Source organism: Rhamphochromis sp. 'chilingali' (assembly GCF_963969265.1).
Source record: "Rhamphochromis sp. 'chilingali' genome assembly, chromosome: 4".
Taxonomy (NCBI): domain Eukaryota; kingdom Metazoa; phylum Chordata; class Actinopteri; order Cichliformes; family Cichlidae; genus Rhamphochromis; species Rhamphochromis sp. 'chilingali'.
The window spans coordinates 28,011,862-28,026,133 of record NC_137948.1 but is presented as its reverse complement, the minus strand read 5'-3'; the positions used below and the strand labels follow the sequence as shown (position 1 = coordinate 28,026,133).

The following is a 14,272-nucleotide window of genomic DNA, read 5'->3' as shown; positions in this document are numbered from 1 at the left end:
CCTTAAATGTTTGCTTAAGGTGATCCAGTATCCAGAGCCAATTCACTTTATAAGCCATTTGCAAGTGGATTCTTCCACTCAAATTCAAGGACTGACTTCTTTGCCGTGTTTGTAAAATTACTGCGAATTACAAAAATATCACACACAGGAATATTAATGGACGCCTAATAGATAGAGATGGACCGATCCGATATTACGTATGGACCTCATTATTGGCTGCCGGGTTCTGTGGCAACAATAAATGCCAACCTCTTCCACAAAAACAATGACAGAGTATCATAACAAGACCTGAGATAATCCCTCCTTTATAATGCACATTTGCCTCTTATATGTAATAGAGTTTTTTTGTAAATGAGAGAGGACGAACCGGCTGTACAAAGGCCCAATTTAAAATAAATAAGTATTTTAATATTTTAATTACTTAGCTTTGCATGATTTACAATTCTGTTTTAGTACAGCCTGGGAAATAAAAACATGCAGCTCTTCTGTGATGTTGAAGATGAACACTGAGTAGTGAGTGACTTCCCCATCTATCAGCTGAAGAAGACGCCTACAGAGGGTCAGAGCTCAGCAGCTCACCTCATCTCTAACAAAACTCCTTTGACTCCCTCTTGTGGTCATGAGAGGTCAATACATATGTAAAAAACAAAAACAAAAAAACAGCATACTGGCTGCAATATTATTAACGAGACACCACTGAACTTCATCAAATTAAGCATTTATTATTGGATATATATGTTCTCCCATACAAAGTGCAAACTAGACAACTGAAGTCTGATACTTCAGCATAATATTTCGTTGTATAGTGAAGATATTAGTGGATAAAAGCTGCATTCATGTTGACAAAATGTTAGCTACCTTTCAAAGACACTGTTTGGAATCATAGTTTTAAAAGATCTCATGTGTTCTCTCTCCGACACAAGACAGCTTTGCTGAGAGGAACCAAGACTTTGAGTTTCTTGTGGTTAGCTTGTTGTTTCACTGAGCCGACAGCCGAGAAGGCACTTCAGGTGTGGTTGCCGTTAGCGATTATTGCCATGATTATGCATCATCACCGCCACAGAGCGCAAGTAATGCCTTACGATAGTCACCGCTGGCGTCTCCCTGCAACAAACAAAGACGGGCACAATTTAGGAGAAAAGGCAAAAAGTATCAAGGTGTCTATGTAGGTAAAAATATTATGTGTGTACCTTGATCATCGAATGCAGAGAGCAGGCGAACAGCCTCCTGAACTGAGCTCTGATGTCCAACAGGTCCACCTCACTGCGAGTCACCATCACTCTGATCAGGGTGTTATCGTCAGTGCCTGCACCCTGAGTCGAGAACACACAATGCAGTGACCAAACACCTCACAAACATCAACGCACAACCGTAAAACATACATGAATAACTCCATAGTGATAAGCATTAAGCCCTTTTGCCTTCATTATGTCATAAACCCATTTTGACAGGTTAAACCATTACTGGCAAACATGCACCGACTCAGATAGCCTCACTTCAAGCTGCCAAACCTGTCTGTGCTGTTACCTTCATGGCGTAGTACAGGGTTTCAGCAAAGTAGGCAGGAACACTCCTGGCACACTTCACTGTACAAAAAACACACACAGAAAGGAAATTCATCACTGTGTACTTATGGGTAGTAAGACTGAGTGATGAACTGAACCAATGTCCAAGTATGACGCCATGACCCAGTTTAAAATGTGCTACAGAAATGTGGTTTTTGCAAGATCCAAATAGGAAAAAAGCTTTGATGATCTCTCTCTCTCTATCTATATATTATTTTTTCATTTGCTGATGCTTTCTTTTTTAGTTTATTGTTGTGTTGTTTTACCAGGATTGAAATAAAGCCTTCCTTTTTGGGGGGCAAGCGACAAAAGAATAACTTCAGGGAGTCGTCTAGAGCACATACCAACGGCAAGGAGGAGGTCCTTCAGGTTTCCAGATGTTTCTCTCTTGATACTCTCCTCAATCTCATATCCAGACAGCTTCATGTAAGCGTCGAATACTGGAATGCAAATAAAGTTTGGAATGAGTCTGATGTTAGTGCAGCTATACGGCTTATCTCCCGTTTCAGTAAAGCTCAACCCACAGTGTGTAGGGAAAGTGTGTAGGACCAAATAAGAACCTGTGGCAGTAAGTGGAGGTGAGTAAACTTCAAATCAAAGCTGTTGAATCTTGTCATATATTCATTTAGCCAACACATAATTGACATCACTGGCTGCAGATGTAATTTGTTTCAGAGTGCAAACACTGTCCACACCCTGGACCACTCTGTCTTCACCCACTCATACAAACTGTTTTTACCCCACACTCACAAACCTTTCCTGAGGTGTTCTGCACTCCGGTTACCCAGGATGGTAACAAAAGATTGTTCATCAGTGCCAAACTTCTGCTCTCCAGCCTTGAAGAGGGCCTAAAACCAGAAAATGACAATTATTTAAGGCGTGGTTTTTTTTTTGTTTTTTTTTTTAAATCACAGGGAGAACTGGCAGAGTACAGGAGAAAACTTGAAAAAAACTGCACATTTTTACTGTAAACTCTGCTGGAGATTATCCTGCTTTTGTAGTCTTACAGGTCCAGAATGCCCATTTTTGTGGACTACCAAGCCTGAATACCTCAGATCCTGCTGCACTGATACTGAGTCTTTGTACTAGACCCAGCATGTTGTTGTCCGATCCAAATCACTGTGCTTCACTTTGAAGTGATTTCCACGTGACAAAATTGATTTGCAACAGAAATCACACCTAGATACATTTCACTAAGCTATCTATGATCAGATTTGGCAGTAAAAACTCCAGAGAGGAAAAGAGCTGAGCCTAGTAAAGATTCACAGGACCTTTTCTCTAAGCAAAAACATGACAACATTTTAAGGGAAGTTTTGCTCATGTTGTCCAGCAGAGGTCGTCAAACCATCTTTACAGACTAACTGAACACCTGACCAAACGCATGTGATGGTCATGCCGTGAGACTAAAAACAAAAGCCACTGATGATGAGGAATCAAATATTTTAAAAAGCCTACCTGAGCGTCACTCTCGATGCTTTCCGCCTGGATCCCCGTCTGCCTGTTTGCCTGAGAAGGGACAGAACATTTTAATTAAAGAGAGGTGAGGAGAGAAGAGGAGAGGAGAGGAGAGGATTACATTTACCTGAAGAAGAATAACCAGAAGCCTCTGGAAGTGACCTGAAGTGTCACCCGTTATATCTTTCTCCAGGTCGTCATCATACTCTGAAGGAAACAAACTGCAATACTCAATGCCCTCACATGACCCCAAAAAGATTTGTGTCTTCTCCAAGAATCAAAACAGGTGTCTTTTACTTCTTAGCACGTTGAATGTGCTTCATTTTAAGTACACTAAAATTATATTGAAACCATTATCAGTGTGAAAAAACATTGTCTAACTTGTGTGTGTCTGTGCAAGTGTTACCCTGTTTGTAGGCAGCGACGATTTGCTTCACCTGCTGAGATGTTCTGGAGGCAAGAATCTCCACAAGCACTTTCTCATCTGTCCCTGCCCCCTACAGGCCAAAGTGGGAAATGTCACAGATGCCGCCTGAGTTTCCAGCTGCTATCGGTGCTAAAATTTCTGTCTGTACATGAAGATCATGGCGTGAGACTTCTGATCGGTTTATATCCGTCACTGGCACACGTACCTTGATTGCATTGCGAAGTGATGTCACATCATAAGTAATGGGTGGAGTCATCAGAGCCACAATCAGCGTCTCAAATTTCCCGCCCAGCTCTCCTTTCAGGTCATCTATCAGGTCCTGACAGATGTGGAGATACACAATATGCACTTTAACGAGGTGTGGATCACCACAAACCCAGAGTGTGAAGCAACTTTCTACTATTGTCAAATACTTTGAAGCCTCATTGTACTTAACCAAAATAAAAAATAAAAAAAATTGCAAAATACACTTAGATTCAGATTAGGGTTCGAACAGCTACCTGGCTCTGCTCAAAGGTTCAGTAAACCTTTTTGTTAACGTCAAGCTAATGTTAAACCAAATGACGCTTGTCGTTTCATCTTTTACGTCAAGCTGTGCCAACATGACAGTAGCTAGCAGCAGCTTCGTTTATTGCACATTAAAATATTGTTTTGCAGTCTTAATGCACTGTCAGCTAACTGTATAACCTGTATGGTGAACAGAGGTGTAGATGTGAACCTCTTTTTTTGTAACTAATCTTCACTAATTCATTGACTGTTTGTTCAATGTTTTTGGCAGCGTGGGTCCAGTTGTAAACACGTCAGATACGTCATCATCACCTTTACAGTTAATATGGCAGATTTGTTAAACTAGTTCATGCCCCAAGTTTAGTATTTCTGGTCTATTGCTAGGCAAAACGATGACGTCACACATGCATTTTGAAAATTTTGTCTTTGTCACGAAGCTAAAATTGCACTTTTACAAATGGGTTATTTTTATCCTGTTGGTAGATGGTTGCTAAGCAACACTATTACATCATAACATCTGATATAGATAACAGCACCAGGTTTTGTTGCTCCTGATCGTGTAGGAGGAAATCGCAGGCAGGCACAGATGTTGTGTATTGTAGTAAGACCGCTGACTAAATACCCAGAGCAACATTAGAGGGATAAATAAATATTTACATACACAGAGCTGTGATTTATTAACATGAAGGTATTAGCGATTTAAGATAATCATATTTCAACAATAAAAATATAGGAAAATTGGGGCTTTTTTGTAGTTTGTAACTTTTTTTACTACTGGTGCACAGTTCTATTTAGTATCATCTGCATTTTAGAGCATTCCAAACCTCTGTAATAGAGAATTACAGAGATTTGGAATTATAGATAAAGTGCCAAGACTGCAGAATGAGTCTGAGTGAGATTGGAGTGGCTTAATGCGGGGCAGTGTGACTTTGGCCCACAGATTTGCTCGGCTATAACAGTGGGACAGTTAAACTGAAGGTGTGACAGATGTGCTCGAGCGAGGTAACAGCTGTCCAAGAGGTGTTCAGACCTTGCCATACAGAGTTTTGAAGCTGGCCTTGATCTCCTGCCTCTGGGCGTTGCTGCGAGCCGTGACCAGCTGCAAGATGGCATCCTCGTCGGTCCCTACAGTGACAACAAACACGGTTCATGAGCAAAGCTCTTTATGTCACAGGATACGCTGCATGCAGCACAAATTGCATAACAATGGTCCTTCGCTGTCTAGGTGGATTCATATTTACATCTATTCAAACCACATAATTACAGCCTGCAGTCTAGGTCAGCAGATGTGTTTGCTCACAGTGACTCATCTCAAGTTACTCTGCTCACGTGGTTGTGAGTCACTGCTGTCTGTGCGATGCTCCACCCAGACAGCAGGGATTTCTACACTGAAAAGAAATTCCCCGAAACAAGCTCTCCCAACTGCATGTATGAATAAACATGATCAACTTACCCAGGCCTTTCATGGCCTTGTGCAGAACCTCTGCGTCCGCACTGGCACTGAAATTTGCGCTGGGTTTTACGGTTCCTCTGTTGGCCTGCAACATGGAAGATGTGCACAGAGAAAGTTGTTCTTTGCACTTTTTTTCCAAAGCCAAAGCCTTTTTGACTAAAATTCTTCTTTCTGTTGCACCCGATTACCTCTCCACAGAGACACTCAACTTCTACACCTTTATATGTGTAAATGCACACAACTTTGGTACACCTTGCTAGTACTGCCTTCATTGAGTTTAGTTTAGTTTCAACAAGGTGGTGGAAACACTCTTTAGAGGATCTATATTCACAGACAGCATCACACGGCTGCTGCACATTTGTCGGTTTCCCATCTATCTTGCTCTACTGGTTTGACATCTCGTGACTACAGAGGCCATTTGAATACAGTGAACTCATGTTAAGGGAACTGGTTTCAGAAGATTTGAGCTCTGTGACATGGTGTGCTATCTTTTTTTTTTTTTTTTTTTGAAGTGTCACAGTTTAAACTTTATTGGCATGTTTGGCAGTAGCGCACAGTCTTGAAGGAACAGGAACTCTTCACAAAGAGTGCATTAGCTTAATGGTGTGCTATCCTGCTGAATACGTTCCCCATATCCTCACACCACCACCTCCAATCTGAACTGTTGAGACAAGCCAGGATGGACCATGCTTTCATGTTGTCTAAGCCAACGTCACATTCAAATTCACTTTAAAATCACCTTTCTTCCACATTCTGATGCTCAATTTGAACTTCAGCAGGTCATCTTGACCTATGGGATCGTACATGCACTGATATGATTGGCTGATATTTGCTTTAACAAGCAGCTGTAGCTAATAAACTGGTTGGTGAATGTATAGATGATAAAGTACGAAATCCTCCATGAAAACTGCAATAACACATGCAGAGTATTTGTCGGTAGAGTGGTAGCTATGATAATTACATTACACATATTGTTATTGTCAGTTGTATATATTCTGTTTATATCCAAGGTTATCATTCTCAATGTAGTGCGGTGTATTTAACACCAAGTACTGCTGATATTATATGGGCACATTCTTAACGTGTACAGTATCATCAAGGACGTTGGGTCTTTGCAAAAAATTCAAATCACTGGATTTAAGCCCACAAATATTCATTTCTCTGTGCGATACAACAGAACAATGTCAGATGTGTATACTTTGTTAGGCACATAGTTTTGTACACCTACTCCTGATTTGTACTCAGATTAATGACCCAATGACTTACAGCTTGACTTTAACATTGATTTTTAGTAAAACAGTCCCTTTCTGTAACAACAATGCACTGATTCCAGACACTCCCGCGCTCATAAAAATCAGCAGAACGTTTAGAGAGGAAAACTACTGGAATGCTTCTGGAATTCTGACCCTCAAAATTTTAAAAAGTCAAAGGTCTAGGAACACAAGAGTCGCTGTTAACAACCAGGATTTTGTCTGTTTCTGCACGAAGGAATGTCAAAATGACACGCATCCAATCATCCAATCAAGCAAAAAGAGACTCAACGTGGCTCCTTGAACAAGGAGGTATTTAGACAACAACAACATAACACAATGCACGTCCCTCACACTGGAATGCTAGGGGTTGGAGTCTGTAGCGAGTGATGCACTGATTCCCCTGAGCGGGTCCAGGCATGACCTGAGGGTGGGGGGGAATGTATGTAAACACCACAGGCCATCACAGCTGGCGTCTCTCCTTAAAAGCACTTCTTATTACTTACCATCCTTCTTAACTGGCTGCTGTTGCCATGGAGACTGTACACAATCCACCTAGCAATGCTTTTGCAAAAGGATGTCCTCCATTATGTACCATTTTATTGTTACCTGTGCAAATGCTGTCAACAGAGTTAAGCTCCGGTGATCACGACTACAGCTCTAGCCTGATACCCGATCCCGCATAAAGATGCAACGTATCATTATTATGCCATCTTTAATTAAAAAGCTCACTAAAGGAAACATCCTTTTATTTTCTTTGTGCAAACAGGATTATACAGTTGATCTGTTGTGGCATCCACATTATGTGCTGTAGTTAAGTATTTACAGAAGCAGCACTGTGTGCAAGTGTGTGAGTCAATATAAAGTCCACACTCGTCAGGAAAGCAAACAGGTGTGTTGGGAGAATAGTAGAGGTCTGTTGTTGACAGGGATAATATTACATATATCAGATCTGAATGCACACGTAGTAGAAATGCTTGTCTAAGAAAGACCTATTCAAATGTTTTGTTAGCCCTTCATATTAAACACGCTCTCAGAATAAACTGTCAGGAAACGAACAACAGCACAGCTGATGACATTAAAAAAAAAAAAAACAACAACACCTTTTTAGTAACTCAACTGCTGAAAAGTAAGAAATTCCCCTTTAAGAGGGGGAGGCTGGCTTTAAACTCCAGACCAGATGTGGAAATGTGTGCATTACACACAGAAAGAGGGGGAGAGGTGGAAAAACGCAGAGGAGACCCACCCGAATGGAGCAGAGCCCACATGAGTCATACACCAAACTTCCCCAAATGAGATTTCTCTCCAGCCTCACGATCATGCGCGCACACCCAAAACACGCATATAAAAACGGATCTAACTTTTACTGTTTCACGATGTTTAAGGTTCAATACAAACTGTAAAAGCGTCAAAGGTTAACCTGCTGTCTCCCGACAACAACAACGCTCACCGAGAACCTTATATAAAGTTTCATAAAGTGGGCGTTGTCTCGGACTTTACCGGCTTAAAGCCAGTGAGTCAAACATTTGCATAAATAACGGTTTTATTCCTCGAGACTTCTGCAAAATCTGATTAATCAGCAAGCGTTTTATATTCAGTTCTGCGTGTTTATTTGCGCTGATATCTGAGAAATGAGCAGAGTGGAAAGGACTCACCATTTTTGACAGTCTTTTAAGTTTGTTTTTCCAACGAAAGAAAAAAGTGCAGATCTGTTGGAGAGAAACAAATGTTATCAGGCAAGGAGACGAAACAACTCTTTATTTCCGGTAAACTTTCTACTGTAATTAACTCATCCCTAATCATCTCCGCTAGGGTTTCCTGCTGTACGGTATATACAGCAGCTGCTATCTAGACTACAAGTCTTTTATCATCAGGTGGAGACGGGGTCCGGCTGTGCCCCTGATGTGCCAAGATAGATAGTATCCCCGACAGAAGGCGTCAAACTAAGCTGGGGTCTCCAAATCACGGACAAACAGTATCCCATAGTCTTGATCTTTAGTTCAAAAACACTTCTTATACTGAATAACTACTCCTGTAATTTTGGAGATGTTAGCTCTTTATTCAGTAAAGTTACAGGAGGATACAAATAGTTATCAGGCAAAAAGTCCTCAGTTTGTTGAAATAATCCCGTCCACGCGAGAACAATAATATAAATATATTTTTTTTCTGTAGTAACCCTCAAACTGAACGGTAATGGAACGACACTCATTTTTCACAGAACTAAAACATCACTACTTCCATGTCTAGTTGGCTATAATGGAGGCGGAATAAATTGGATCTGCTTTCCGTTCGCAGCGAATGCTCCGGACGCAGGGGAAACAGATTTTGTCCGGGATACCTATCTTGGCACAACCTGGTGGATACAACGGAACTTTCTATAGGTCTCCTATAAGTGAGAGTGAACACCGGTGAGGCACTTACTGATGAACCGCAGCTGTGAAACGGAGCTCAGAGGACGGAAGGAGAGACCCGCAGAGAGCGAAGTGAGGAGAAGTAGACAGGAGAAGCTCACTTGGAAAAACTATGCGCGTGAGTGAGTGAGCCACACCCCAGTGCTCAGGGCACCGGGGCTGCCTTGCCCCTGAGCACTCTGGGAAATGTCGTTTTCTTACGTGGTTGAGCTGCTAACAGGGAAATGATGACAAGGGTCTTTCTCGCGTCTTTATTTCATGCTGCGTGTTTTATAATGGTTTATAAGAGGAGGTGCGATATTTTGCATCTAACATGCTCCTTCTGGAGTACTTGGAGAAGCGGAGCAAGTTGAAAATACAATATTGACATTACATATTATAAAGTTTCTGTGTAAGCAAACAGATGCTTAGTTGTTGGTTTAGCCTGAAGGCGTGGTTCCCTCCACCTCCTTCTGATTTCGTGTCCATTACATCCTAGTGGAAATTATAACTGTGAACGTGGCATGGGATGTTTCACAAAAATGATTTGCAGCACTACACAGTGTTTACAAGTTACAGCTTCTAGTCCATTTCCTTGATAATGCTTCGGTCACGTGTTTATTTTCATGACTTGATGTGAGAAGATACGGGCCCTGTGCTTCGTACGTCGCTTACTACATCCAAGATCAAATGAAACATCCAAGACCAAATCATCGCGCTAACTCTGAGCTCGCTATTCCGGTTCCCCGAACACACCTGTTGACGATTAGTATAGCTGGATGAAGCAATGTGAGATCACTGGGTGGCCCAACAGGGGCTACGCATCGATAGTAGAAACATTGATCGGCAACCCTTTGATTGGTCGGCGAAAATGTCGAAGGAGCGCGCTCGGTATTTTTCGGCAGCAGAGCAAGAACTCTTGAGTGAGGGATTTCAGGAGTTTCAGAGTTTAATTAAAACGCAAGGGAACACTGCAAAGGCTGCAAAAGCAAGGAGAGAGGGCTGGCAGAAAGTTGCTGACAAATCAAACTCGTAAGTAATTCAATAATAACAATAATAATGGAGTGGATTTATATAGCGCTTTTCAAGGCACCCAAAGCGCTTTACAATGCCACTATTCATTCACTCTCACATTCACACACTGGTGGAGGCAGCTACGGTTGTAGCCACAGCTGCCCTGGGGCAGACTGACAGAAGCCAGGCTGCCATATTGCGCCATCGGCCCCTCTGGCCAACACCAGTAGGCGGTAGGGTAGATTTATCATATCACACCATATTATCCAATATTATATTACATTATATTATATTATATTATATTATAATATGTTATATTATATCCCCTTTCACATTAGAGCCACAACAGGACCCACTAGAACATGGGAACAAGTAAAAGTGAAATATAAGAATATTCTACAGAATGGTAATATTTATCACTTATATTGCTTTTAGTCTCTTGGAAAGAGACCCTGGAATACTCTGTTTGTTTGTTCATAACAGCAACCAAGAAAAGGGCAGAGCAAAAAAAGACAGGTGGTGGTCCTGCACCCCCTCGTCAACAAGTTGGTTAAGTGAATAATACCCTCACGGGAAAATCGATATCTCTCTATGAGCACACTGTCGCGCTGAGCTAAAGGATCCTGTCTGTCTCGCAATATACGCTGAATTCTGAGGACTCTCCTTATCAATCTTGCACCTTCCGCAATGGGTTGCTCGCGTAAACGGACAGGACATGGCTGCGACAGACTTCCCAAATCCACCTTCGCTTTTATAGCCGTGGTCTCTCATCTTGATTACACGAAGTAATTTACAATTACTACTCTGAAATATGACTTACATCTGTAATAATCACATACATGTAATAGAATGTTAATAGTACATTTCCCTTTTTTAGGGAATGACCTGTATGTATCTGTGTGAAATCAATAAAAGGATCAAGTGCTGCATTATCTTTAGTTACATTGATGTTATTTATTTATGGTGAAACAGTGGTGGAATATCGCTGTTGCTTTCGTATGAATGACGCGGACATACCTGCGTGGCCGCGATCTAATCCTGTTTACATAAAGTAAACCTGCTCCCCAGCAGGTTTACGCTTACGGCTCTGTTGCTATGACAGCAAGTCCCGGATGGGCTTCGGGGAACCGAACGATCCAGGATCACGCGAAATCGTCAACAATCTCATCCAGCTAACTCACTTAGCGCGGTACGAAGAACAGGCCCACGGTGGGCGAAATGATTATTCCATCTTCTGCTGAATTTGTAAGTTTGCGGATTTGCAAAAAAAACCCTTTAATTTTTATGGTAGTTTAATTTTAACAGAGAGACAGAACAAAAGGTGCCAGAGATAATTTATCGCTACTGTTTGATGATGCAACCTATAAAAACACGGGTGAACTTTAACAGAAGGGCAGGTATTCATGTCAGGGGAGACTGACAGAAACATGGCTGTCACCGTGAAAAAAATGTGACCAATAAAGAACGTCACCATTGAAACACATATATGGATTTGATTTGTATCATTAGGATCATGAATGCTCTTCATTTAGTAGCCTTCTGCTTTGGCATGTTGGGAATCTTCATCCCATGTCAATAATTTACCAAGTAAACTGAGAGGGAGTGATCGATTCAAACAAAGAAGCTATACACACACAGACAGAGGTGTGTGTTTGCCTGTTAAAAAACACGAGTTATGTGGGTAAGATTTGTGCAGATTTTGACACCATCGCACACGACTGAAAGCTTTTATTATAAACACAATTTTTGAGAAATAAAGAGTTGATTTTTCACATTTAAATGGGTAAAAAGAAATACTGAACTTCCAACATCACACTTGTATGAACTGCATGTGGGAAATTGGCTTTTTCTGAGACGTCATGATTGATGCTGCCAGTATGTCCAGGTGTTACAGGAATAAAAACTTTCCCCTTCAGCATGACAGATTGCCAGTACTTACAAATATCACACACACCGTTATGCATCGTGAAGATCAAACATCCCAATTTTCTTAGCATTGACATAGTTGGTACAAAGAATTTTTAACTGGAGGATGACTTTAAGCATCAGTTTATCAGAAAAAGTTCTGAGGGCTTCACCCATACACATTTGCTTACGACTCTGGCTATTGGAAGCTCCGAAATGCTCCATCCATCCATCAGTTTATTCAATTTAGGGACATGGGGGCAGCTGGAGCCTATCCCAGCTGTGACAGGGAGAAAGGTGGGCTAACACAGACAGACATTCACAGCTAAATTGGCCAATTTAGAATTACAAACTGTGGGAAAACCCACAGAGCACCCAGAGAATGTCCACACGGATACTGGGAGAACATGCAAATTCCACACAGAAAGGCCCCAGCCAGCTGGAGGAGTCTTCTTTCATTTCTAACCAGTGCACCACCGTGGTTGTCTTCACAACGCAAACTCTCAACTTCATCCAAAAATCTTGTTTTTTTTTTTTTTGTATTTTTCTGGACTCTTTGCACTTCTGCACTCATCCAGCACATATCAAGCTGAGGTCTAGAAGTAATCATACATTTATGAACACTATGAGCAGAATCGCTCCTGGAATGACAGACATGACATTTAATAAAACTGTAATCCGACTGACATGCATCCACGTGTGGATGCAAACATACTACGAATACAACATGCATCAATAGACATACTATTTTGAATTACTATTTAAAGACACCTAATATATTTTAAATATTATACCACAATTCATAAATTGATCACATTAATTAAAAAACAAGAAAAACAGGCCGCTTTTGGAAGCAGGTGTACATCACACCGCGTGTTTGTCACTTTCTGCCTCTGAAACATTGTAATTGTCTGAGTAAGAACCAGAGTAACAGAGCCAACAGCATGCTGAGCGAGGCGAAGATACAACAGTACACCACCGTGCTCCATCCCCAACCTGCTCCTAAAGGAGGCACACCATTCATCTCAGCAAGTATGCACCAGGATGGACAGACCGCTGTCTGAAACTGTTGCCTCTTAGAGTTATGGTGATGTACAGTAACACTGTTAGGGTCTTATTCTGTTGTCTACAGGTAATTATTTGGTTTTTCTTGTCTTCTGGAAGATGCGACCATCCTGAGAGGCCCAGACACTAGGTGCTAAAAAAATAACAGCTTCAGTCAAATTTCTTCAAGATCAAATGGAAGAAGATGAAGTTCCAAGAATGAAGGTCTTAACTCAAGCCTCCAGTGTGTGATCAGAGGAATATTCCGCAAATATGAAGAGCATTCAAATGTATCCGATTTCTCTTTTCACTTCTTCTTCCTTCTGTCCTCTTCTACTGGATTTTCTATATACTCTTGCTTTCCCCTTTTAAACCCACAGGTAAATATGCCATCGACACAGGCAGACGGACAAATGGATGCAGACATATAGAATATATCACCAGCTACCCATTTCAGTCTGACCTGTGAGCCCACCCACATGAAATCTCCGCCCTTCCCTCAGGTGACTTCCATCATCACATCTGATTAAAACATACTTTTAAAATCCATTCTGCCTGAATAAAACATATATTTTGTAGGTTCAGTACAATGTACACTCATTTACTGCAACACTTTATTAGGTACACATTCCAAAGATCAGACCCCCTTTTGACTCCACAACTGCCTTATTTTTTTACTGCATAGATTCAAACATGGTACTGAAAACATTCCTCAGAGATTTTGCTCCATGTTGACATGATAGCACTACACAGATTTTCAGCTGTGTATTCATGATTTTAATCACCACATCCAGCAACAATCAGTCCAATTGAGATCTGATGATTGCGGAGACCATTTAATACATAAACTCACTGTTCATGTTATAGAAACTAATTTTAGATGAATTGAGCTTTTTGAATAGCACGTTATCCTGTTATAGGCGGCCATCAGAGGATGGGTATACTGTGGACACAAAGGGATGGACATGGTCAGCAACAATACTCAGGCTGTGGTATTTAAACAATGCTCAGCTGGCACTAAGGGCACAAATTGTGCCACCACCCATATGAATCATTGATGCAAGACAGGATGGATCCATTCCTTCATGTTGTTTAGACCAATTCTGACCCTATCATACAATGTGATACCCGGTATGGTCTTCTGCTGCTATAGTGTTTTATGTTTTCAGATATGCTCTTCTATATACTTTGGTTGAGATGGGTGGTTATTTAAGTTATCTTTTTCTTACTCTCAGCCCAAAGGAGTCTGAACATTCTATGCA

The 14,272-nt window shown here is 41.2% G+C and overlaps 1 protein-coding gene across 2 annotated transcripts; it reads right to left on the bottom strand.

Annotated features, from left to right (window-relative positions):
* Positions 1 to 706: 706 nt before the first annotated feature.
* On the bottom strand, positions 707 to 9,227 carry anxa5b (annexin A5b; the record flags this gene model as incomplete). Of its 2 annotated transcripts, XM_080880020.1 has the most annotated exons (13): positions 707 to 1,104; positions 1,191 to 1,313; positions 1,528 to 1,586; positions 1,910 to 2,005; positions 2,320 to 2,413; positions 3,021 to 3,071; positions 3,148 to 3,227; positions 3,427 to 3,517; positions 3,653 to 3,766; positions 4,985 to 5,079; positions 5,408 to 5,492; positions 8,313 to 8,366; positions 9,079 to 9,227. In XM_080880020.1, the coding sequence occupies 12 exons, from the start codon at positions 8,313 to 8,315 to the stop codon at positions 1,042 to 1,044; spliced, it is 954 nt and encodes a 317-aa protein (XP_080736146.1). In that variant the 3' UTR covers positions 707 to 1,041. The 2 variants fall into 2 exon arrangements, with proteins under 2 accessions (XP_080736146.1, XP_080736145.1); XM_080880019.1 differs by lacking the exons at positions 8,313 to 8,366; positions 9,079 to 9,227 and having other exon boundaries at positions 5,408 to 5,501.
* Positions 9,228 to 14,272: the final 5,045 nt, after the last annotated feature.